Raw genomic sequence first — 26,107 nt, forward strand, 5'->3', positions numbered from 1 at the left:
TCCATTTTCAACTTCCACCATTTGATCCTTGGCTCTGCCCTCACTCTCTTCCTCTTGTTGATCTCCAACGTCATCCTACAGACCACCATCTTATGCTGCTTAACTACACTTTCCCCTGCCACCACTTTGCAGTCTTCAATCTCCTTCAGATCAACTCTTCTATACAGAATGTAATGTACCTGTGTGTATCTTCTTTTTTGTACATGATATAAAAATATAATCCTTGTCTTGCGGTTTACTCCTCAAATATCCATCCCCATATCAGAGTATACGAGAAAGTCGAGGGGAGACCACTCCTGATTTTTTAAGAGGGTGATTTTCCGAGAGGGGGCGGCACGGTGGCGCAGTGGTAACGCTGCTGCCTTGCAGTTAGGAGACCCGGGTTCGCTTCCTGGGTCCTCCCTGCATGGAATTTGCATGTTCTCCTCGTGTCTGCGTGGGTTTCCTCCGGGTGCTCTGGTTTCCTCCCACAGTCCAAAGACATGTGGATTGGTGATTCTAAATTGGCCCTAGTGTGTGCTTGGTGTGTGGGTGTGTTTGTGTGTGTCCTGTGGTGGGTTGGCACCCTGCCCAGAATTGGTTCCCTGCCTTGTGCCCTGTGTTGGCTGGGATTGGCTCCAGCAGACCCCCGTGACCCTGTGTTCGGATTCAGCGGGTTGGAAAATGGATGGATGGAAGGATTTTCCGAGATGGGCTTTGGAGTGGTGACGTCATCAAATGATTTGCATTTCTCCCGCCTCCCTTATACTTCACGGCCCGTCCTTCGTAGTCAAGCCTCTTCGGTGGGTGGAGCTTTTGGCCGCGTCAGACGCACGACGCGTGACGTACGGGTGTATACTCAACGTCTAACTCCTGCGCGCCTTGCCGGTTAGGAGACAGACTGAAAATAAAGACTATGATGAAGAAACTGACTTCATTGTTACTCCCTGTAAGGAGGTTGTGGGCGGCGACTCTTACATACTGTAAACAGCAGACAGTGAGGAGCTGCTGGCGGGCTAGTGGAACGCAACAGCTGGACTTTATGGAGACCCGCTATGAAGCGGTGTCCTCCCTTCTAAAGGCTCATGGTTTCAGTTCAGCGTGCCGCCACCGCTGCTTTACCAAAACCGCACACAGAGAGGATGTCATAACGCCACTGTCATTGTACAGCCCGATAGCAAGAGGTACGTAGCACCGAAGGGACGGAGGATGAAATGTGAGTTTAATTTGACCTGTTAGTAGTTACCTTATCTTGGGGATGCCGTTCGACTCGCTTCGATGAGGTGTTGGCTTGGAGTTCCTGTGCTTGTTGAGCTGTGACGGGCAGAGCCGGGTCACCACAAGGTCTCGCCAGGGATTTCAAGTCTTGCTCTCCTATCGTGAAATTCTTTTCGTAAGATTTTGCTCAGTGTTTTATAAAAATGTACTGTAGATCGCGATCAGGTTACTATAAAATGGCAAAGAGCTTAGATCCGAGATGATGCATTTGAAAAATTAAAGATATGCTCCTAAAAACCAAATAACGGTACTCGAGTGTTATAAACCCTCCACAGGCAAGAGAACTAATCGTTTTTTACATTCATTTATTTACCAAACAAAAACAAGAATACGTAAAATTAGGTTTTTAATTACTTTTGAAACATTACTTCTGTCGCGAAGTTTCTAATGTCGTTAAGTATAACACCGAAAGGGTCATCGCCTTTGAGCTTATTTATGCACAAGCGCTGTATTGGTTGAGTGGCGGGGTTGTAACACACGAGTACCCAAATGACTTTACAATAGAAAATCAAAATAATAAAACAAAAATGAAAGTAAAGAGCCGCTGCAGACTAAGTACAAAACAGCCAGTCGACCAGTTGTGCCTTTAGCTGTTGGCTAATCTGATAGAAAAGAAAGTCAATAATCACAAAGGCCTTCTAGGGACAGGGCTGGCTTGCCTATCCTTAAAATATAATAGACATGGATGTTGGCAGGAAAACCCACTTTTACATAGTCTACTTATAAAACAAATGGCACATCTGCTTAATGTTGTACTTGTGGTTGGCATTCCTTCCATGTTTGACAGGTCTTTGTGGTCTTTAGTCAATTGTCAGATGATTCTGCACAAGTGTATATTGATAAGGGGGATGAAACAGAGTGCAGGAGTTGGATGGAGATCTTTGTTTCTGGGTTATTGACTTTAACCACCTGAGCCTGTACGCTTGTCACTGTTCAGGGAGTGGATGTAGAGGTGGTGCACTCCTACAAGTACTCGGGGGTCCATTTCAGTGATTCATAACACAGAGAAACTGTATAAGACAAGGCAGAGAATTCCTTTATTTCTTAAGGTGACTGCACTTCTTTAATGTGAGTAGTGACATTTTCACGTCTTGTAATAACTCTATGGTTTCCAGTGCTATTTTCTACTCTGTGGTATGCTGGGCCTGTAACATCACTTCAAGAGATACCCACAGAGTCAATATGCTGATTAAACAAACATGCTCAGTTATGGGAAGCACTGTCAACTGACTGGAGGTCGAAGCAAAGAGAGAGAATTAAAATTAACCTGAGTGCCTTTATGAACAATGCTGCACATCCCTTCTCAGACATACCAGCACTGAGAATTTTCAGCCAATGAATCATTCAGCAGAAGTGTGTGATGAAGAAACACGACTCGGGGTCCTTTATGCCAGCAACAGTTTGCCAGCATAGTGCCTCAGTGTGACTGGCAGTGCCAAGTCAGACATTTTCTTTATGTTTAGTCATTATGGTGTGTGTTCAGACCATAGTATGTGTTTGTTTTTTTAATTAATGTACTTCTGTCCCAGGGGGATAAATAAAGTTCTGTCAAACTATTGCATATGAGGTGATGCCATGTATGCTGCAACAACTACGTCCTATGCCAAACAATAAAATGAAAACATTACAATTTACCTCTGTATTTAAAATGACAAAATGTCCAGCGTCCACAAGTGGGCTGCAATGTCCAAAGAACCAAGGCAACAAGACACTCAAGAAAGATGGACAGAAGGGCTAGCATATCCAGTTACCAGAGGTTCCTAAATAAACAACGGGATTGAAACAGACGGACCTACCACTGTACCGTTATACCCATTTTAATAAACTAGAGTTTGGCTATGAAGATGGGCAACTAGTTGGCCTCAGACACCAGAACACTGATTTTTGTCTTTGTCTGCATACTTGATTGCGGAATTCTTAGAACAGGGGTCCGCCATTACAGTCCAATAGGACCGCAGTGGCTTCAGGTTTCTGTTCCAACCGGTTTTGTATTCAGAAGCTAGTCCTAGCAGATAATGAAACTTAGTATTTAATTGTATGGCTTGTTAGTACTTTCATTTTTCCAAGACACATCCTCATCACACTAGATTTTTCATTTTCTGAGAACATTGATACCCTTAAATGTTTTATTGTCCCGAAAAGATTTGTACCATTTGGTCTTTGCCTTCTCTCTTATTTATTTCAAAACATTTTATTAACACAGAGACCTTGTGATGTGTATACATAGGATTAAATGGAAGCATGATAGCTGGGGAGATGCTGGTTCCCTTGTCATTTGCACCTTCTTATTAACTGATGTCTGATGAAGTAAGCTGGCAACAATTAAAACCTAAATGTACCTGTTTAAAACTAAAATAGGCAATGGGTTCTGAATTGTAAATAGCAAATTCATTTCAACTAAGCCCCCAAAAAATATCACTTCAGTAGTAAATAAACAAGTTCTGATTAAGAAATTGGTAGGCCTCCCCTCAAGGTTTATTTTGACTGGACTTTACACTTTTCTTCATTGTCAGCTTGCCTTATTTCATCTTTGGTTTTACATGATGTCTTTTGTCACTGTCTGTTGTAGTTATAGTTTTAGTCGTCACAGCTGTAGATCTCCTCCATTGTTGTTTTTGCCACACTGCCGGTGCTGGCTGATGACTACAGCGCTCAGTACATGTGTATATTCCAATCTGGCCATTCTCATTCATGTCGCATGGATACGAATCAGATACATACCTGATCTGCAGTCATATGAAAAAGTTTGGGAACCTCGCTTAATTCTTTGGATTTTTGTTTCTCATTGGCTGAACTTCCTTTTAATATCTGACATGCCTTATGGACACAGTAGGATTTCAGCAGTGACATTCAGTTTATTGGATTAACAGAAAATATGCAATATGCATCATAACAAAATTAGACAGGTGCAGAAATGTGGGCACCCAACAGAGATATGACATCAATACTTAGTTGAGCCTCCTTTGGCCTCTAGACGCTGTCCTCCTATAGCCTCTGATGAGTGTCTGATTCTGGATGGAGGTATTGTTCACCATTCTTCATACCAAATCTCTCCAGCTCAGTTCAATTTGATGGACAGCCTGCTTCAAATCATCCCATAGATTTTCGATGATATTCAAGTCAGGGGACTGTGACGGCCATTCCAGAACATTGTACTTCTCCCTCTGCATGAATGCCTTTGTAGATTTCCAACTGTGTTTTGGGTCATTGTCTTTTTGGAATATCCAACCCCTGCGTAACTTCAACTTTGTGACTGATGCTTGAACATTATCCTGAAGAATGTGTTGATATTGGATTGAATTCATCCGACACTCGACTTTAACAAGGGCCCCAGTCCCTGAACTGGCCACACAGCCCCAGAGCATGATGGAACCTCCACCAAATTTGACAGTAGGTAGCAGGTGTTTTTCTTGGAATGCGGTGTTCTTCTTCCGCCATGCAAAGCGCTTTTTGTTCTGACCAAATAACTCAATTTGTGTCTCATCAGTCCAAAGCACTTTGTTCCAAAATGAATCTGGCTTGTCTAAATGAGCATTGGCATACAACAAGCGACTCTGTCTGTGGCGTGAGTGCAGAAAGGGCTTCTTTCTCATCACCCTGCCATACAGATGTTCTTTGTGCAAATTGTGCTGAATTGTAGAGCGATGTCCAGATACACCATCTGCAGCAAGATGTTCTTGCAGGTCTTTGGAGGTGATCTGTGGGTTGTCTGTCACCATTCTCACAATCCTGCTCATATGCCACTCCTGTATTTGTCTTGGCCTGCCAGACCTGCTGGTTTAACAGCAACTGTGCCTGTGGCCTTCCATTTCCTGATTCCATTCCTTACAGTTGAAACTGACAGTTTAAACCTCTGAGATGGCTTTTTGTAGCCTTCACCTAAACCAGGAGACTCAACAATCTTTGTGTTCAGATCTTTGGAGAGTTGCTTTGAGGATCCCATGCTGTCACTCTTCAGAGGAGAGTCAAGGGGAAGGAAGCACAACTTGTAATTGACCACCTTAAATATCTTTATATCTCATGATTGGACACACCTGTCTATGAAGTTCAAGGCGTAATGAGCTCATCACACCAATCAGCATTGAGCAGTGACAGGCATTCAAATCAGCACAATAACAAGGGGACCCACATTTGTGCACAGCCAGTTTTTCATATTTGATTTAATTTCATACAACTAAATACTGTGTCACTAAAAATCTTTGTTTAGAAAACACCGCAGTACTCCTAGGAAATGAAAGACAGACCATTGTTATCTTTTGTGTTGAAAGGAGAGTCAATTATTATGCAGGCTGAGAGGAGTTCATAAACTTTTTTTATATGACTGTATAGCCACACATGAATGTGACTCAAAGCTGATGTGTGTACACACCACCCTGTCAAAAGTGACATTTGTGTCACATTAAGGCAAAAAAATAATGGATTTGAGTCACTTCTGCCTGGTATGTCTGTGAAGATTCTCAGTCAGCCTGGTCTACAGCCTGGTAATGTGAACGTAGTCTTTATTTGAACCCGTGACTGTGTACTGCTCTCAGTGCTGGGTAAGGTCCTCGCTAGGGTCACCCTCAACAGGATCCTTTGATTACTTGTTCACCTGCCAGCGACCGGAGCAGTCCGTTTTTATGCCTAAGAAGTCTACCATCGACCGTACTGAGGGTTCTCATTGAATGCCAATGCAAATATCAGCAGAGTTTCTTTATGAAAATTGACAAAGGCCCCAAAGTGTTCAACTCAGTTGATTGAGCTGCTCTGGGGGACATCCTGAGACTTCATATGAATACCCCCACCCCTAAAGTTGCTAGATATCATGGCCGGCCTGTACACTGCTACTGTGAGTGCTGTGCAGAGTGGTGGCAGACCCTCTGTGTTTTTCCCAGTTGATTCTGGGGTTCGTCAGCGGTGTGTTCTGCTCCTACTCTGTTCAATGCTTGTATGGACTGGGTGTTGGGCAGGTCGTGGGGTCCAGTGGCGGTGGGGCATCTGTTGGTGAAGAGGGAATCACTGATCTTGACTTTGCTGTGATGTTAGTGGAGTCGATGGAAGCTCTGATCGGGGGTCTCAAGAGACCAAGTGAGGAGTCTGAGGGTCAAGGCTTGTAAGTGTCCTAATAAAAACCAACAGCCAGGCCTTTAATTTTGAGACTTTCGAATTTTCGTACTTCCATTATATCTAACCTGCTCTGTATGTGTACTGCGCCAACATTTTTGAATACTTTGTGCGGCCGCTCCTCTGAATCCCCTCTTAATCGGTGAAACAATGGGAAACAAATACAGTAATCCCTCACTTATCGCGGGAGATAGGTTCCAAGGCCGACCGCGATAACTGAATTTCCGCGAAGTAGGGACACCATATTTATTTAATTATTTAACGTGTATTTGGACGTTTTTAAACCCTCCCTGTATTGTTTACAACCCACCCTTTACTCTATTAATAACAGGGACAACTGCTAAGCAATATGAAATTGGTCGATAAGTTTACACTTACTGTATAGCGAAGTACACGTAGCTATATATGACGTGATGATGGTGATGAATATGCTGCGCGGTAAAAATGATGACGATGAAGGTGATAATCCCCTGAATGCAGTAGCAAGAGCACGTTAATGCTGAATGAGTGAGATAAGACTTCCTGGTTAATGCAGCACTCCATCGCTGAGCCAATCAGCAGCACACAGGAACTTAAGTGCGTGCTCTGATTGGGTAGCTTCTCAGCCATCTGCCAATAGCATCTCTTGTATGAAATCAACTGGGCAAACCAACTGAGGAAGCAAATACCAGAAGTAAAAAGACCCATTGTCCGCAGAAACCTGCGAAGCAGCGAAAAATCCGCGTTATATATTTAGATATGCTTACATATAAAATCCACGAAGTCGTGAATCCGCGAAAAGTGAACCGCAAAGTAGCGAGGGATTACTGTAGTTTTTTTTTTAACCTCCTCTTTGCTCTAGTAGCTGTTGATGCTGCCGTGCCACGTGATCTGCATTTCGTACGGCGCTTCAAACGTTGAAAAGCCTGTACAGCAGCTATCCTTTTGTCTCACTACCTTGTCTCTCGTCACCCCAGACATCCTCAAACACTATGCGATCTCTTTTCACTGTTCTGTTTTTTCACCAAGTAATACAGTGCATCTGGAAAGTATTCACAGCGCATCACTTTTTCCACATTTTGTTATGTTACAGCCTTATTCCAAAATGGATTAAATTCATTTTTTTCCTCAGAATTCTACACACAACACCCCATAATGACAATGTGAAAAAAGTTTACTTGAGGTTTTTGCAAATTTATTAAAAATAAAAAAACTGAGAAAGCACATGTCCATAAGTATTCACAGCCTTTGCCAAGAAGCTCCAAATTGAGCTCAGGTGCCTCCTGTTTCCCCTGATCATCCTTGAGATGTTTCTGCAGCTTCATTGGAGTCCACCTGTGATAAATTCAGTTGACTGGACATGATTTGGAAAGGCACACACCTGTCTATAGAAGGTCCCACAGTTGACAGTTCATGTCAGAGCACAAACCAAGCATGAAGTCAAAGGAATTGTCTGTAGACCTCCAAGACAGGATTGTCTCAAGGCACAAATCTGGGGAAGGTGACAGAAAAATTTCTGCTGCTTTGAAGGTCCCAATGAGCACAGTGGCCTCCGTCATCTGTAAGTGGAAGAAGTTCAAAACCACCAGGACTCTTGCTAGAGCTGGCCGGCCATCTAAACTGAGTGATCGGGGGAGAAGGACCTTAGTCAGGGAGGTGACCAAGAACCCGATGGTCACTCTGTCAGAGCTCCAGAGGTCCTCTGTGGAGAGAGGAGAACCTTCCAGAAGGACAACTATCTCTGCAGCAATCCACCAATCAGGCCTGTATGGTAGAGTGGCCAGACGGAAGCCACTCCTTAGTAAAAGGCACATGGCAGCCCGCCTGGAGTTTTCCAAAAGGCACCTGAAGGACTCTCAGACCATGAGAAAGAAAATTCTCTGGTCTGATGAGACAAAGATTGAACTCTTTGGTGTGAATGCCAGGCGTCACGTTTGGAGGAAACCTGGCACCGCTCATCACCAGGCCAATACCATCCCTACAGTGAAGCATGGTGGTGGCAGCATCATGCTGTGGGGACTGGGAGACTAGTCAGGATAAAGGGAAAGATGACTGCAGCAATGGACAGAGACATCCTGGATGAAAACCTGCTCCAGAGCACTCTTGACCTCAGACTGGGGCGACGGTTCATCTTTCAGCAGGACAACGACCCTAAGCACACAGCCAAGATGTCAAAGGAGTGGCTTCAGGACAACTCTGTGAATGTCCTTGAGTGGCCCAGCCAGAGCCCAGACTTGAATCCGATTGAACATCTCTGGAGAGATCTTAAAATGGCTGTGCACCGACGCTTCCCATCCAACCTGATGAAGCTTGAGAGGTGCTGCAAAGAGGAATGGGCCAAACTGGCCAAGGATAGGTGTGCCAAGCTTGTGGCATCATATTCAACAAGACTTGAGGCTGGAATTGCTGCCAAAGGGGCATCGACAAAGTATTGAGCAAAGGCTGTGAATACTTACTGTAAATGTCTATTTCTCAGTTTTTTTATTTTTAATAAATTTGTAAAAACCCCAAGTAAACTTTTTTCACATTGTTATTATGGGGTGTTGTGTGTAGAATTCTGAGGAAAAAAATGAATTGAATCCATTTTGGAATAAGGCTGTAACATAACAAAATGTGGAAACAGTGATGCGCTGGGAATACTTTCAGGATGTACTGTATTTTCCGTTTGTTTGCGCTAATGCGATCTTTACAATTGGATTTTTTGAGACTTTTGAATTTTCCTTCTTCCATGATCTCTAACCTGCTCTGAATGTATATCATGGGAGTTGCTTTCAAAGGTTGTAAGTATGATGTGACTTGTCTGTCTCACAGGACGTGAAAGTGTCTCTCTGTCTCTCTTCTAAAGGTCACGTCTCATCTCTCTAATGTCACAAGATTTTTTTTTCTAATAGGGAGATGTGCACACAGGCAGGTAACACAGCTGACTGTCTAATTGGGAAAACTGGTCTGAATGAAAACCTGCAGCCACTGTGGCCCTCCAGGGCCGTGAGTGAAAGATCCCTGCTATATATGAATGAGGCCTTCCACTAGTTTAGCACATTGTTTAGTTATTTGCTGGAAAACTGCAGTTAGAGATGTTGTGTGTTGTCCCACAGTGAAGGCCTTTGCTTTATTCATCTGTGCGCATTTTCAAATCTGACTGTTCTTTTCCAAGGCTCTACAAATTCAGATGATAAGCTTTGTTTAGACTTTTAATAAATGTTCCATTATTCTGGAGCAAAAGTCACACCAACAATATCTGATGCTTTAAATTCTGTTAATGGTGCTTGTTTGTGTTGTGTAGCTTCATTTTTATTCATCTTTCATAGATTAGGGTGGAGTGGTGGCTCTGAGGCTAGGGATATGTGCCAGCAATTGGAAGGCTGCCTGTTCGAATCCTATAAACGTCACTCCGCTGGGACCCTAAGCAAAAGCCCTTAACTTAATGATTTAGATAGGAATATAAGTAACAAGCTGGTTACGTTTGCAGATGATACCAAGATAGGTGGATTAGCAGATAATTTGGAATCCATTATATCATCACAGAAGGACTTGGACAACAGACAGGCTTGGGCAGATTTGTGGTAGATGAAGTTTACTGTCAGTAAATGTAAAGAATTACACATAGGAAGTAAAAATGTGAGGTTTGAATACAGAATGGGCAATCTGAAAATCAAGAGTCAACCTTATGAGAAGGAGATAGGAGTCACTGTGACAGAAGCCATTAAGAAGGCTAACAGAATGTCAGGTTATATAGCGCCCTGATGTGTGGAGTACAAGTCACAGGAGGTTCTGCTCAGCTTTATAACACACTGGTGAGGCCTCATCTGGAGTCCTGTGTGCAGTTTTGGTTCTCCAGGCTACAAAAAGGGACACAGCAGCAGTAGAGAAGGTCCAGAGAAGAGTGACTACGTTGATTCAGAGCTACAGGGGATGAGTTAAAGATTAAAAGAGCTGAGCCTTCACAGTTTAAGAAAAAGAAGATTAGGCAGAGACCTGACTGAAGTGTTTAAAATTATAAAGGGAATTAGTGCAGTGGATCGAGACGGTGACTTTAAAATGAGTTCATCAAGAACACGGGGACACAGTTGGAAACTTGTTAAGGGGAAATTTCACACAAACATTAGGAAGTTTTTCTTTACACAAAGAGCGATGGAATAAGCGACCAAGTAGTGTGGTAGACAGTAAGACTTTAGGGACTTTCAAAACTCGACTTGATGATTTTTTGCAAGAAATAAGTGGATAGGACTGGCGAGCTTTGTTGGGCTCAATGGCCTGTTCTCGTCTAGAGTGTTCTAATGTTCTAACTTGCGATTGCTCCGTCCTGGGTATAATGTTAATCTGTATCCATCCCTGCAGGCAGGTCCTCCACTCCAGCCACTGTACAAAAGTACAATAAATAACAACTGTCACTGTTCAGTGTGGTGCTGAGGTGGCACCCATTGCACGCCTGCACTTTGATCTCAATCCGGGTGGTTCACCGTGTGGTGGGTGCGGCACTGCACTGTAATCGGCTCATGCGCCTAACCTCTCTCTCACTCTCACTCTCTCAGTCTCACTCTTACTCTACTCTATAATAGATTATATAGTGGTGTGCAAAAGTATTCCATCCCCCTGAAAGTCATCCTAATTTTCTGCATTGTAAAACATTTCTCCACAGATTTATCCATTCAGTATTTTGAATGTAAACTCTTGTGCTGTCCCAATACATTTCCTCATTCAAAATAAAGCATTTTCTGTAGATATTGCACTGATGAAGAACAACTCCAGAGTTCGTGTTAGCCCGAGTATTCAAGGCCAACACATTCATACTTTGTCGAGAAGCCCTTTGCTGCACTGACAGCCTTCATTCTTTGGGGTAGTTAAGTATACCCCAGTTTAGTACATTATGATTCTTCCCCATTCTTCTTGTCAGAATTAATCGAGATCCTCCAGGTTGGTGGGATGGCACCTCTGGACAGCAGCTTTCAAATAGTGCCCCATATTCTCAATAGGGTTAAAGGTCAGGACTTTGACTTGGCCATTCCAGAACATTCACCGTTGTGTTTTAAGCATTTCTAGTGTCGCTTTCGCCTTCTGCTTAGGGTCATCGTCATGTTGAAAGGCGAATCTCCTCCCTAGCCGCAGTAAGTTCATAGCAGAATTGAGCAAGTTCGCGTCCATCCATTGGCCCTTCAACTCTTGACACGATTCCCAGCGCCAGCACGTGAAAAGCATCCTCATAGCATGGTGCGGCCACCACCATATTTCAACATAGGTTTGGTGTTTCTTGAGGCATGGACAGTGTTAGTTTTATGCCACATATATCTCTTTGAAGTCTGGTCAGAAAGTACTGTTTTGGTCTCATGTCACCATAAAACCTTCTCCCACATCTTAATGGGGTCTTTCTCATGCTTTGTAGCAAATGCCGTACATGTGGACTGTCTTAAGGAGTGGCTTCTTTCTTGCTACCTTCATAAAGGTGTATATTATGGGGAGCTCATGAAATTGTGGACCCCTGCACCTTCTCTCCAGTTTCAGCCAAAGAGCACTACTGGATTTTTAGTCAACGTCTTGCTCTGTTGTTTAGTTTGCAGGGATAGCCTCTTCCAGTACGAGTCCTGGGTGCTGCGATGACCCTGCCACTTTCTGATAATGGAGCCAGCAGTGCAGGACATTCAAACTTTGATATTTTTTGTAGCCATCTCCTGTCTTGTGCATTTCAGTGACTTTGCAGTGATGGTCTAACAAAGACTACGACCCTTACAAAGGGGGCTTTTCATATCCAGAGAGATATGAATGCCTTGTTATGATTAATTACGACTGTCACCTTTGTGTCATTTGTGTTTCATTTGTTATTTGTGTAAACCTGGACTTGCCAAAGCACAGAGGTTTAAACACTTAGGCAAACACTAACTTTGGAGTTTATCTTCTTCAGTTAAACTAGGGGGCTGCTCGCTTCGCTTGCAAACCCCCCATACCTTCAACTAAACCCCCCCAAAACGCCTGTGCTACACGCCAGCCTCTTTGCGTTGTAAAGATGGGGGCTGAACGCACCCCAAGGAGACGCGGTCGCTCTCTCCGAAACCCCCTCTTGAATGGAAAACGTACTGTCTTCTTTTTTACCTCCTCTTTGCTCGATCAGCTGCTGCTGCTGCCGTGTCACGTGATCTGCATCTCGCACGGCGCTTTGAACATTTAAAAGCCTGTACAGCAGCTGTCCTTTTGTCTCACTGCCTTGTCTCTCTTCTCCCCCAGACATCCTCTGCTCCTGTTTGGGGGTCCCGCTCCCGAGGCACGCCCCTGTGTAGAGGAAGATTTTCTATTCTTTTAACTCTTTGAGGGCTGAATATTTTTTCCAAAAAACTCAGTTTTCTGAAAAGCACACAAAGCTCTGGTTTCACACATAAGTCAAAATAAAACATCTGTTGCTATGTGCTGTGGCTGCTGTTGGCACATCGTCTCTGGCAGTAGTGGCTGCATGGGGGCACCTCGATGGTCAGCAGGAGCACTTTGGGCCAGCTGCCTGGCTGTCTTTGCACAGCAGGTGGGTGGGTGGGTGGTCTGGTTTGTACCACTTGTCATCATAAGTGGTGGTCCTCATAGGCAAATGCTGCTGTAGGTGCATCAGCTACACAAAAGTGTTCAGTGCCCTGATCAGCTGGGGATGGATCAGAAGATGCTGGTACCTCACTTTCATTTCTGATATCCATCTCCAGATCAGTTGCATCAAACTCGGAGTCCGACAAGTCAGAATCGTATTCAATGAAATTACGTAAAATGTCCATGGAGTATTTTGCTTGGCACCTTTTCTTTGGTCTCTCACCAGATGTCGGTGCCATTTTATAGGTTGTTTGCTTTTCACTACTCAAGCACGTGTAGGGACTCGAGGTTAAATCAACAAAGCTATGTAACTTTATTTCTAGCAAAGACAGTCAAACTAAAATGGAAGAGTGAGTTCTGTTGCAGTTTATAGCTGATTACCATCCTCTTCTCCTGAATATTGACAAAAATCAGCCCTGAAAGAGTTAATTGAGAGATGGAACTGTCCCCTCCGACTACACATGGAGCTCGATTCACTCCTGAAAGAGACCTCTGCTTGTTTGAAGTGTCTGAATAACGTTTCTGTCTTTAAAATCTCCTGTGTATCTGTGCAACTCTGTGACCCAAGCGTGACAGCGTATGAGAATTTCACTTTTACCAATTGACAAGTCTTTTAATTCTCGCGGATACGCCTCTTCATTGGGAAGAAACACGACTTTTCACTGATGGCAACACGAATTAGACCATCTACAAGTCTCCGACTTAAAATATATTGTTCGGCTTTAAACTTTCTCTTTTCGCTGTTCCATAATTTCACTGAGTAATAATTTCCATTTGTTTGCGCTAATGCGATCTTTACTATCATTTTTTTTTTGGAGACTTTTAAATTTTCATACTTCCATTATCTCTAACCTGCTCTGCATGTTTATCGTGCCAATATTTTGAATTCTTTACGATGTTCTACTTTGTCATCTACTCTTTGTCTCGCGGGATGTGAAAGTATCTCTCTGAAAAAGTCTCGTCCCAAGATTTTTTTTTTTCCATAATAGAGAGATATCTGCATTAAGTTGAAATGTACCGTTACAGCAGAGGAGTTCAGATTTCAAATGCAGAATAGCGGTTGAGTTCACTACTTCTTGTTTTCTGCTAATTCCAGGTCTTTCTAAAGCTCTCCATGAGTGGTCCTTGGCTCTTGGACAACTCTTCTGATGATTTTTTGGCTCATTTCTTTACATTGTAACAGTTTTGGGGTCCATGAGGAAGGATACTAGCACTTTAAGGCAAGAGAGTTCACGTACTCGCGTTCACTGCTGCTACTTTGTTGACTCGCATACAAAATCCGTTATCATCCCTTCCATCCTGGCAATACATGTGCAAACTGGAGCACAATCCCATATCCTGCACTTGACTCACCATTTGTATTTTCTTCCCATCCTTTTAGAGTTCAGTTCGTCAGCAGCACTCCTGCAGTATGGCTTAAGGAAAGTGGACATCCCTCCACCCGAATCCAGCAAGTTCTACTTTGATACCCATGCAGTTGTACGGCTTCTTGAAGACCAAGGTGAGCCCCCGTTTTTTTTTTTTTTATTTGTTTGTGAGAAAATGACTTGCTAATAAGGTAAAGTGAACTTTGAGAGGTTGTCCCCTTGAGCTGCATTACTAATTGTACCAGGAACCAGAACAAGATCAGCACAAAGGGTTTGTTGTTTATTATTATTATTATTATTTATGTATTTTTTTTTAGAACATTTGAACAATCTAGATGAGGACAGGCCATTCAGCCTGACAAACTCACAAGTGTTATCCACTTAATTCTTTCAAAATAACATCAAGTTGGGTTTTGAAGGTCCCTAACGTCCTCCTGTGTAACTCACTAATTGGTCACTTATTCCATGTTTCTGTGGTCCTCTGTGTGAATAAAAACTTCCTAATGTTTGTATGAAATTTCCACCTAACAAATTCCCGATTGTATCCCCATGTTCCTGATGAACTCATTTTAAACTCAGTCTCGATCCACTGGACTAATTCCCTTCATAATCTTGAACACTTCAGTCAGGTCTCCTCTTCATCTTCTTTTTCTTAAACTGTAAAGGCTCAGCTCTTTTAATCTTTCCTCATAACTCATCCCCTATAGCCCTGGAATTGGCCTAGTTGCTCTTCTCTGGACTTCCTTTAGCGCTGCTTTGTCATTTTTGTAGCTCTCATACCAAAACTGCATACAGAACACCAGATGAGGCCTCACCAGTGTGTTATAAAGCTTCAGCATCACCTCCTGTGACTTGTACTCCAAACCTCAGGGCGCTATATAACCTGACATACTGTTAACTTCTGAACACTGTCAGTTGATCGTGTTGAGTCCACTACGACTCCTAAATCCTTCTCATAAGGTGGACTTTTGATTTTCAGACCTCCCATTGTGTATTCAAACCTCACATTTTTAATTCCTACATATAATACTTTACATTTACTGGCATTAAATTTCATCTGCCAGGCCTGTATGCTATCCATGTCCCTCTGTGATGATTCCATGGATTCTCAGTTATCTGCCAATCCACCTATCTTAGTATCATCTGCAAACTTAACCAGTTTATTATTTATATTCCTATTCAAATTATTTATATATCAAATGAACGAACCACACGCCGTGGCGCAACATTAGAGGCTTCGCCTCTAGCGCTGACATCCGAGGTTTGCTTCCCTGAGAGGGGGTGCAGTGAGTGTGTACGCCTGATGAGCCCAGAATTAGGGTGAAACACGTGTCGCGTACTCTTTGCATTATTTGACAGTAAAAACTATTTCAACCATTCTATGATCTACTTCTCGCAACTGAAAAAGGAACCGTGGCGGATGTTAGCCGACTTGCTGACCAACCATATGCAGTGGAACCTCGGTTTGCGAGTAACTTGGTTTACGAGTGTTTTGCAAGACGAGCAAAAATTTTTAATAAATTTTGACTTGATAAACGAGCGAGGTCTTGCAGTACGAGTAGTATGTATACGCTTTGTCTGCTGAGCATCATGTGATCACAACTGAGCTGATGGTTCCTCTCTCTCTCTCGCTGCGGGATTGTGGGCAATCGTCTCCTATTCTCCGTCTGAGTCGGCGTGTCTCACTCATATAGTCAACATCCGTACGAGTGTATACTGTTTACTACAGCATTAGCATTGTGACTGTGTGCGCACACGTGTGTGTGCTATGATGTGCGAATCCCCGTCTTGCACCCTAAAACACGAAGCTGGGTCTCAGTACTTTAGCAACACCAGCTTTATTCAGCTTGATACAGCAACAGCGCGGTTATTTATACACAGACACAGCAGTCAGGCAGGGCCCTGCACATTTATAATGTTCCTTGTATCACCCATCGACAAACTGCTACAGCGCTGGGAGACTGCGATTGCTTTGGGACGCTCTTCCGCATGTCGTCCCGTTGGGTGCAATCCCACAAGAGTTTAGAAACTCACTCACACCAGCCGTGATTCTTTTCAAAGGTAAAGTGCAGGTTAATTTGTTTTATGTATTTTTACTTTATATTTTGTATTAATTATTTTTATATGAATAGTTTTGGGTTGTGGAACAAATCATCTGAGTTTCCATTATTTCTTATGGGGAAATTCACTTTGATATACGAGTGCTTTGGACTACGAGTACGTTTCTGGAACGAATTATGCTTGCAGACCGAGGTTCCACTGTATATATATCTATATATATATATATATATCTCCTCACAGATGGCGCAATGGTAGTGCTGCTGCTTTGCAGTAAGGAGACTGTGGAAGATTGTGGGTTCGCTTCCCGGTTCCTCCCTGTGTGGATAGCGCTTTGAGTACTGAGAAAAGCGCTATATAAATGTAAGGAATTATTATATATATTAAAAATAACAGCAGCCCCAGCACTGACCGCTGCCTGACGCCACACTTGAACACTCTGATGAGGTTCCTCACTCCGTCACCCTCTACTTCCTGTGTCTGAGCCAATTCTGCACCCTTCTACACTCCACACCCTGAACTGCCACTTCTTTTATTTTAATGCCCAACCTCTCATGTGGCACCTTATCAAATGCTTTCTGAAAGTTAACATAAGTAATATCATATGCTCAGTTTTAATTGATACTTGGCGCGATGAGAAAGTCGCAAAATCAACGGAATGTTCAAGCAAATTATAGAAAAAAACCCGATCTACATCTGTTAAGTCGTTCTCTCGTGAAAAGTGGACAGCCATACAAACAGATCTAAAAAACTATAAGAAATTTTGCGCTTGGCCCACTACATTTTTAAAACCGTTTCTTAATGAGCACCTATGGGGCAAGGGTAACCTACATTCCAAATTTCAAATTATGTAATATTAGTGCTGGGCAACAATTAAAATTATTCACAGACAATCACAACAATTCTTGACGGTCCCTCACCATTTTAAATACCCACATGTTTTGCACATTTAGAGGGCTTTTTATGAAATTTGCCAAGTATGGATAACAACCATCTGAACAATGTTATTTATGGCCTGTGCTCTTCCAAGACCCAAATAGCACCTTTTCGCTCTCTGTGCTCCTGCTCTAATCACTCATGGCCTCCTCCTGAAAGTGACGGGTCAGGCCTGCTTTAATCAACCAAAATCCTTGCCCAAGAGAACTGTCCTTACATCAACGTAATGTATACATTTCTGATTACGTGGTGGCAGTTTACAGCTAACATAAATTTCTTCTTCCCTGCAGGATTGTCCACTTCACAAGCTGAAGTAATTGTCGCTTCTTTAATTCAAATTCTGAAGTCCTTTGTGGAAGTAGTGCACAAAGATATGGTGACCAAAGTCCAGCAGGTAAATTTTGCAAAGCGCCTGCACTCCGATCCCAGTCCGGGTGGTTTGTCGTGTGGTGGGTGCGTCAATGAGCTGTAATCAGCGCATACTTCCAACCTAAGTGTTTATTATTAAAATGAAGTTTTTCCTTTCTGTAAATACATTTTCTTTAAACAGTCATCTTACTGTGTTGATTTAAAAGCACACAACTACAAGATACAAGGAATTTCATCACTGCCAGCATGAATTATAAGGCTTATTTTTAGCATTGTAACGTATAATCTATTCTTGAATTTTGCCTTGAGAGTTGTTGTGGTGGTATGTGCCTCACTTGGCAGAAGAGTGCTGGGCAAGAGCAATACTCATTTTGTAGAAAAGAATATTCTTGTATTCTTTAAATTCTTTTATATTTTTATCGGGGGAGAGTCCCGAGGCTTTGGAAAACATCTTGTATCACCCCAGTTCCAAAGGTATCATGTCCTAGTGAGCTGAATGGCCTGTCGCTCTGACGTCACATGTGATGAAGACCATGGAGCGGCTGCTGTTTCACCACTTGAGGCCACAGGTCCGCCACGCCCTCAACCTTCTGCAGTTCGCATACCAGGAGAAGGTGGGAGCAGACGATGCCATCATCTATTTGCTACACCGATCCCTCTCCCACTTGGACAGAGGCAGTGGTGCTGTAAGAATTATGTTTCTAGACTTCTCTAGCACCTTCAACACCATCCAACCTCTGCTCCTTAGGGACAAGCTGACAGAGATGGGAGTAGATTCATACCTGGTGGCATGGACAGTGGACTACCTTACAGACAGACCTCAGTATGTGCGTCTCGGGAACTGCAGGTCTGACATTGTGGTCAGCAACACAGGAGCGCCACAGGGGACTGTACTTTCTCCGGTCCTGTTCAGCCTATATACATTGGACGTCCAATACAACTCGGAGTCCTGCCACGTGCAAAAGTTTGCTGACGACACTGCAATGGTGGGCTGCATCAGGAGTGGGCAGGAGGAGGAGTATAGGAACCTAATCAAGGACTTTGTTAAATGGTGCGACTCAAACCACCTACAACTGAACACCAGCAAAACCAAGGAGCTGGTGGTGGATTTTAGGAGGACCAGACCCCTCATGGACCCCGTGATCATCAGAGGTGACTGTGTGCAGAGGGTGCAGACCTATAAATACCTGGGAGTGCAGCTGGATGATAAATTAGACTGGACTGCCAATACTGATGCTCTGTGCAAGAGAGGACAGAGCCGACTATACTTCCTTAGAAGACTGGTGTCCTTCAACATCTGCAATAAGATGCTTCAGATGTTCTATCAGACGGTTGTCTACACGGTGGTGTGCTGGGGAGGCGGCATAAAGAAGCAGAGGCATTTCTTTAAAATCTAATAAATGAAGTTCTTCCCACAGTCCAAAGACATGGTGGTTATGTGGATTAGTGATACTAAATCAGCTCTGGTGTGTGTGTGTGTGTGTGTGTGTGTGTGTGTGTGTGTGTGTTCTCCCTATCCCTGTCCCTATGTTTGCTGGGATTGGCTCTACCTACCCTGCTCAGGATTAAGCAGGTTTAGAAAATGGTAGGACATGGAAATTTTAAAGAAATGACATTATAGGTTAGTAAATATACCTTTCTGAACCTTTATTACACTTGAATTTTATTTTTAGGAAGCCTTTCAATTATAATTTTGTACTTGTAGGAAATTATGCTTCAACAAGTAATGTCTCATATAGCTTCTGCTAAAAAAGACATGGTTATCCTCGAGAAAAGTGAGTTCACAGCTCTGCGAGCAGAAAATGAGGTGAGTGAATTTTTTACTCCAATTTACTAAACTCTTGTCAAATAGCAAGAGTGACGGGCGCTGAGCAGACTCCTGTCAATCATGGAGAATCCACTGCATCCACCGAACAGGATCATCTCCAGACAGAGGAGCAGCTTCAGTGACAGACTGCCATCACCGTCCTGCTCCACTGACAGACTGAGGAGATCGTTCCTCCACCAGGGGGGTGGGGTAGGGGGGGTAAATGTTAACATTATACAAAGTCATTGTGTGTTATACCTGCATTTTTATCGCTTTTTAAATTAATATTGTATGTTGAATTTCCCCTTGGGGATTATCTATCTATCTATCTATCTATCTATCTATCTATCTATCTATCTATCTATCTATCTATCTATCTATCTATCTATCTATCTATCTATCTATCTATCTATCTATCTATCTATCTATCTATCTATTATATAGTGCCTTTCTATCTATCTATCTATCTATCTATCTATCTATCTATCTATCTATCTATCTATCTATCTATCTATCTATCTATCTATCTATCTATCTATCTATCTATCTATCTATCTATCTATCTATCTATCTACTCACTCCCTGAAGCTTACGATTTTTTTCATTGTCCCCAACCTCCTTAAATTTTCCCGAGTTATGCCAAGAACCTTCTAGCTCCTTATTACTGCGCTCATAGCAAATGTGTAGATTAGCAGAACGCAGCCTGTTACCCAGTCACATGAAGCCATCATCACCCTGCTGAAGTCTGTGTTGAAGTGTCTTTCTGGCGATGCAATGTCATGATGTTTGAATTGTTTTGATGAAACTGCCGTACCTGGAAAATGTCCTTACAACACTACAACATTCGGGCAGCAAATTGTTGCTTGTCAGAAAAATGGCTCCTTTGCAATACTTTGCAGATGTGAATCTGTGCTGGAGAGTCCTTCTGTAACCCGTCATCCCTGTGGTTCTTAGTCGTGCAATTTGAAGTTCTCAGGTGAAGAGATTAGCAACTGCAGTCATCTGGTTTTATATCCGCACTGACTAGAAGTCCTGTTATGTGCTGCCAGCTTTACTCTACACCATTGGAATGTTGGGTAAACCACGTCTTATAGACCAAGATATTCTTATGAGTTAACTGATTGAGATTATTGATGTTAGATAGAATCCCCAGTGAGGGCTGGCCAGTCTCATGGCCTTGAAACCCCTGCAGATTTTTTTTTTTTTGTCCTCCCTGGCCATCAGACCTTACTTTATTCTTTGTTAATTAGTATCGCCTAATTTTTTCTTTTTTCTTTTTTCCTTCTTCATCTTGTAAAGCCTGCGGTGGGTTGGCACCCTGCCCAGGATTGTTTCCTGCCTTGTGCCCTGTGTTGGCTGGGATTGGCTCCGGCAGACCCCCGTGACCCTGTGTTCGGATTCAGCGGGTTGGAAAATGGATGGATGGATGGATGGATCTTGTAAAGCACTTTGAACTCCATCATTTGTATGAAAACATGCTCTAGAAACAAATGTTGTTGTTGTTATTGTAGTGATTAATCCTTTATAGACCTAATGGCAGAAACTTTATTAACTTATTTTAAGCTCCTGTGATCTGATGTGTTTAGTAATTCCTGTATCTCTTTTTCAGAAAGTGAAGATTGAACTTCAGCAGCTGAAGACACAGCTAGCAGTAAGGGTTTCCTTTTTTTATTGTTTTGATTGGATTAATAGAACAAATTATTTCTATAACTTGAGTTTGATAAAATGATTTTTACTCAGTAACTAAAACCAATTTAAGAGAGACCAATCATTTGCCTAAAACAATCTATAAATTGATTATTTTGTTTATTTTGAATCATCATATTATGTATATGTATATATGTATGTATCTTATATATAAACGTCTACATGTGGAAGTGTGTGTGCGTCTGTGTCTGTCTGGCCCGGAAGTGCGAGGCTACAGCATGAAGCTGAAAGAGCTGGCAAGGCGGCCTCAAGTTAATGAGTCGGAAGAAGAAAGAGGCATGAAGCTGAAAGAAAGCGATTCTGTCGCTAAAGTGAAACCGCGGAGGAAAGACAAACGAGAGAGAAACTCACTTAATCGCTGATAGACACATGGGGCTGAGCACATTGGCAAAACAAAACCTCCGAGGAGAGAGAAACTCGCTTAGTCGCTGACAGACAACGGACGCTAAAAAGATGCGGTCGGATCAGCTGTTGTCTTTCTGCTGCTGCCGCCGAGCTGTGTGTTCTGCTTGTCGCGCTGCGTGTCGATCATTTGAAATCCTGTGCAGCAGTTGTCCTTTTATCTCGCAGGACATCCCAAGATTCGACCCAAGATTTTTTTTATTATAATAGAGAGATTTACACTTAAGATGGTCAAATGTGAATGTGACACACTTTTTTTTGTCGGTGGAAGGTACTTAAACATTCTGCCCATAGTTCACCAGGGGACCGGAAATGATGAGCGGTTGCTCTTTGAAGTCACACCCGCATTTTGAATGGACAATTTGGAAGTACAGAGGAGGACTTGGCTCTTAATATTTTATTAAATTTATTTACTGTTGTGTAAGATGCATTAACCTCTTTAGCCTTATGTTTTACCTTGTTAAGAGAGCCAAGAAAAATGTTATTAGGCGTAACAGCAACTTGTAAATTTCAAAATCATTAACATAAATACAGTAGGCAAGGTACATTTAGTATTTACTGTTGAACTGATGTCAATTTACTACACCTCCTTCTCGTGACATTTTGTGAAACCGCCGATGTCACAACTGAGACTGTAGACGCATGTTTCTTTGTGCACTTTTCTTGTAAGGCTGTCGCTTTCTCTGTCGCTTGTGCATGAGAGGACAGAAGGTCAGCGCCTGATCCACCCAATCAATGCACCCCTAGTGTTCTTGTAGGCTGCCACACCACACAGTGACTTCCTCATTTTCCCCAACATGGACAGTCTTTGCATTGTGAGCATTGCTTAGAGGGCTAACGTCTTTCTTGTCTTTCCACTTGATCGCAGTCATTTTGCCTTTTTGCCTCACACTTACTTGCAACTTGGTGAACCTTCAGGTGACCGAATATACCAGGCATAACATGGCAGTTTGGTCGTTCAGTACCGTATGCATCGGTTCACCGTCCATATCAACGTTAGTTAAACATTTCACATTGTGATTGCTGTTGTTTTATTAAAGTAATGGTTCAGTTTCTGTTTGTTCCAAAACTGGCTTTACAGCTTCTCATTAACATGCTATTGTGTTTTGGTTGAGGACTCCACCCCACTCATGAATATTAATGAATTACCATAAAGTGGCAACACATAGAAATATTCATGATTTGTATGTAACCTAATGTTACTTTATCCACTAGATGGCAGCAGAATACTATCCCAAGGGTTATTCAGGCTTAACGCTGTACAATGGACGGTAACAGCTCATCCCTGAGAGACATTCAGGAGGTTAATAAAACCTGAATTTAAAAAATATATTTGTTTTTTACTGAAATACTTGTTTCTGGTGATGAAATAAGGCTAAAGGTAAATTAAGCACTATTGTTAGTAAATATTAATTCACTCTGGGAATTGTTAATACACTAAGCAAGTTAACAAGTTTTGCAGTTGAGAGGATCATCTTATCGATTGTCCGATGTTGATGATATTTTGCAAATGTGATGCATAAGAAAAGCCAAATGGCCTATTCTCATACTACCACATGCACTTCAGAAGAGGTCATCAACCTGAAGCTAAGCACGTTTGGACCCGGGAAACCATCTTGGAAAAGCTTGGGCTGCTGTTGAAAGAGGTGGTGGTGAGGCCAGCAGGGGCTGCTTACTGTGTGGTCTGAATGTGGATCCCAATGCCCCAGTGTGGTGTGCTGTAAAAATGGTGCCGTCCTTTGAATGAGACATAAAACTGAGGTGCTGACTCTCGGTGGTCATAAAAGATCCTTGGGCATCCTTCTTAAAGAGTAAAGGGGTATCTCTATGGCCACACTAAATTACCCATCACGGCCTGGTCATTCTGGCCCCCTAATCATCCCCTGTCTCTAACTGGCTATCTCCCTCACCCCTCATCACCACCTAACAGTTAATGTGTGGTGAGTGTGCTGGCACAAAAAAATGGCTGCCATCGCATGATACGAGTGGATGCTACACATTAGTGGTGGTTGAAGTGGCTCCCCACTCGCTGAAGAGTTTTGAGTAATGAGAAAAGCACTATACAAATGTGTAGAATTATTATTATTATTAAATGTTTTTTCTGTTAATAATTTATTAGTATTCTGAAAACAAATTGTGCGTCATTCAAGTGACATCACTATTTGTTTTGTTTTTTTTTTGCAGGACGAAATGAATAAAGTGCGTTCTGATGCCATCATGGATATGAATTTGGAAAAGAGCAGAGTCAAAGAAATGGTAAGCCTTTAGTGAGTCTGAAAGCCTGCAATGCTCGAAAGCTTCCTCCTTCAGTGACAACAAGATCGAGTAATCTATCTACAGTGCATCCAGAAAGTATTCCCAGCGCTTCATCACTTTTTCCACATTTTGTTAAGTTACAGCCTTATTCCAAAATGGATGAAATTCATTTTTTTCCTCAGAATTCTACACACAACACCCCATAATGACAATGTGAAAAAAGTTTACTTGAGGTTTTTGCAAATTTATTAAAAATAAAAAAATTGAGAAAGCACATGTACATAAGTATTCACAGCCTTTGCCATGAAGCTCCAAATTGAGCTCAGGTGCCTCCTGTTTCTCCTGATCATCCTTGAGATGTTTCTGCAGCTTCATTGGAGTCCACCTGTGGTAAATTCAGTTGACTGGACATGATTTGGAAAGGCACACACCTGTCTATAGAAGGTCCCACAGTTGACAGTTCATGTCAGAGCACAAACCAAGCATGAAGTCAAAGGAATTGTCTGTAGACCTCCGAGACAGGATTTTCTCGAGACACAAATCTGGGGAAGGTTACAGAAAAATTTCTGCTGCTTTGAAGGTCCCAATGAGCACAGTGGCCTCCATCATCCTTAAGTAGAAGAAGTTCAAAACCACCAGGACTCTTCCTAGAGCTGGCCGGCCATCTAAACTGAGCGATCGGGGGAGAAGGGCCTTAATCAGGGAGGTGACCAAGAACCCGATGGTCACTCTGTCAGAGTTCCAGAGGTCCTCTGTGGAGAGAGGAGAACCTTCCAGAAGGACGACTATCTCTGTGGTAATCCACCAATCAGGCCTGTATGGTAGAGTGGCCAGACGGAAGCCACTCCTTAGTAAAAGGCACATGGCAGCCCGCCTGGAGTTTGCCAAAAGGCACCTGAAGGACTCTCAGACCATGAGAAAGAAAATTCTCTGGTCTGATGAGACAAAGATTGAACTCTTTGGTGTGAATGCCAGGCGTCACGTTTGGAGGAAACCAGGCACCGCTCCTCACCAGGCCAATACCATCACTACAGTGAAGCATGGTGGTGGCAGCATCATGCTGTGGAGATGGGAGACTAGTCAGGATAAAGGGAAAGATGACTGCAGCAATGTACAGAGACATCCTGGATGAAAACCTGCTCCAGAGCGCTCTTGACCTCAGACTGGGGCGACGGTTCATCTTTCAGCAGGACAACGACCCTAAGCACACAGCCAAGATATCAAAGGAGTGGCTTCAGGACAACTCTGTGAATGTCCTTGAGTGGCCCAGACTTGATTGAACATCTCTGGAGAGATCTTAAAATGGCTGTGCACCGACACTTCCCATCCAACCTAATGGAGCTTGAGAGGTGCTGCAAAGAGGAATGGGCCAAACTGGCCAAGGATAGGTGTGCCAAGCTTGTGGCATCATATTCAACAAGACTTGAGGCTGGAATTGCTGCCAAAGGGGCATCGACAAAGTATTGAGCAAAGGCTGTGAATACTTACGGACATGGGATTTCTCAGTTTTTTTATTTTTAATAAACTTGCAAAAACTTCAAGTAAACTTTTTTCACGTTGTCATTATGGGGTGTTGTGTGTAGAATTCTGAGGAAAAAAATGAATTGAATCCATTTTGGAATAAGACTGTAACATAACAAAATGTGGAAACAGTGATGAAGTGCTGGGAATACTTTCTGGATGCACTGTATGTCTTGTCTGAACTTGAACCTGAAAACTAATGAAAAGCCTCTTTACAAAAAATAAATACAGAAAACAGCGTCGTTTTAAAACTACAGGTCACAATCCAGCTCTCTGTGTCACCGACACTGTGATTGTAGTGCAGCTAAAAATGAATTTGTCTCATTTCTGATTATTTTTGTCTGACCGTCCAGGTTCATTTGGTAAGTGACCAAACCCGATAAAATGTGTATAGACATACAGTGGATTCATAAAGTAGTGAGACCCCGTCACTTTCAACACACTTTACCATGTTGTACATTTAATTTGAAGTGGATAAATGTTTTATAGATGTACCAATAACAACAACAACATTTATTTCTATTGCGTATGTAATGGGCTAGAATTCAGTGTTTTCAAGGAAATTATATTTCTGTGTGTTGCTTGGTGTAATGGGCGATAAACCAGTGTTTTAAAGAAATGGCAAAATTTCTGGAAAATTCTGCTACAGGTTATTGTTGATGGCTATCAACAGCAGGGGTCGCAAAGTCTGGTCCTGGACGAGAACTGTGGCTGCAGGTTTTCATTCTAACCCTTTTTTTAATTAGTACCCTGTTTGTGCTGCTAATTAGCTTCTTGTGAATTC

General features: G+C 42.6%; 1 protein-coding gene across 1 annotated transcript in view; it reads left to right on the forward strand.

The window, feature by feature from the left end:
- The first annotated feature begins 854 nt into the window (after positions 1–854).
- Positions 855–26,107, forward strand: part of mcur1 (mitochondrial calcium uniporter regulator 1) — a 44,995-nt gene continuing 19,742 nt past the window's right edge. Inside the window, exons 1-6 of the mRNA XM_028790893.2 lie at positions 855–1,163; positions 14,282–14,401; positions 17,552–17,655; positions 19,336–19,437; positions 21,047–21,088; positions 23,731–23,802. Of these exons, the coding sequence (XP_028646726.2) occupies positions 896–1,163; positions 14,282–14,401; positions 17,552–17,655; positions 19,336–19,437; positions 21,047–21,088; positions 23,731–23,802 (708 nt within the window). The 5' untranslated portion in view covers positions 855–895. The remainder of the gene's footprint in view (positions 1,164–14,281; positions 14,402–17,551; positions 17,656–19,335; positions 19,438–21,046; positions 21,089–23,730; positions 23,803–26,107) is intronic.

This window comes from Erpetoichthys calabaricus, chromosome 6, assembly GCF_900747795.2.
Source record: "Erpetoichthys calabaricus chromosome 6, fErpCal1.3, whole genome shotgun sequence".
Taxonomy (NCBI): domain Eukaryota; kingdom Metazoa; phylum Chordata; class Cladistia; order Polypteriformes; family Polypteridae; genus Erpetoichthys; species Erpetoichthys calabaricus.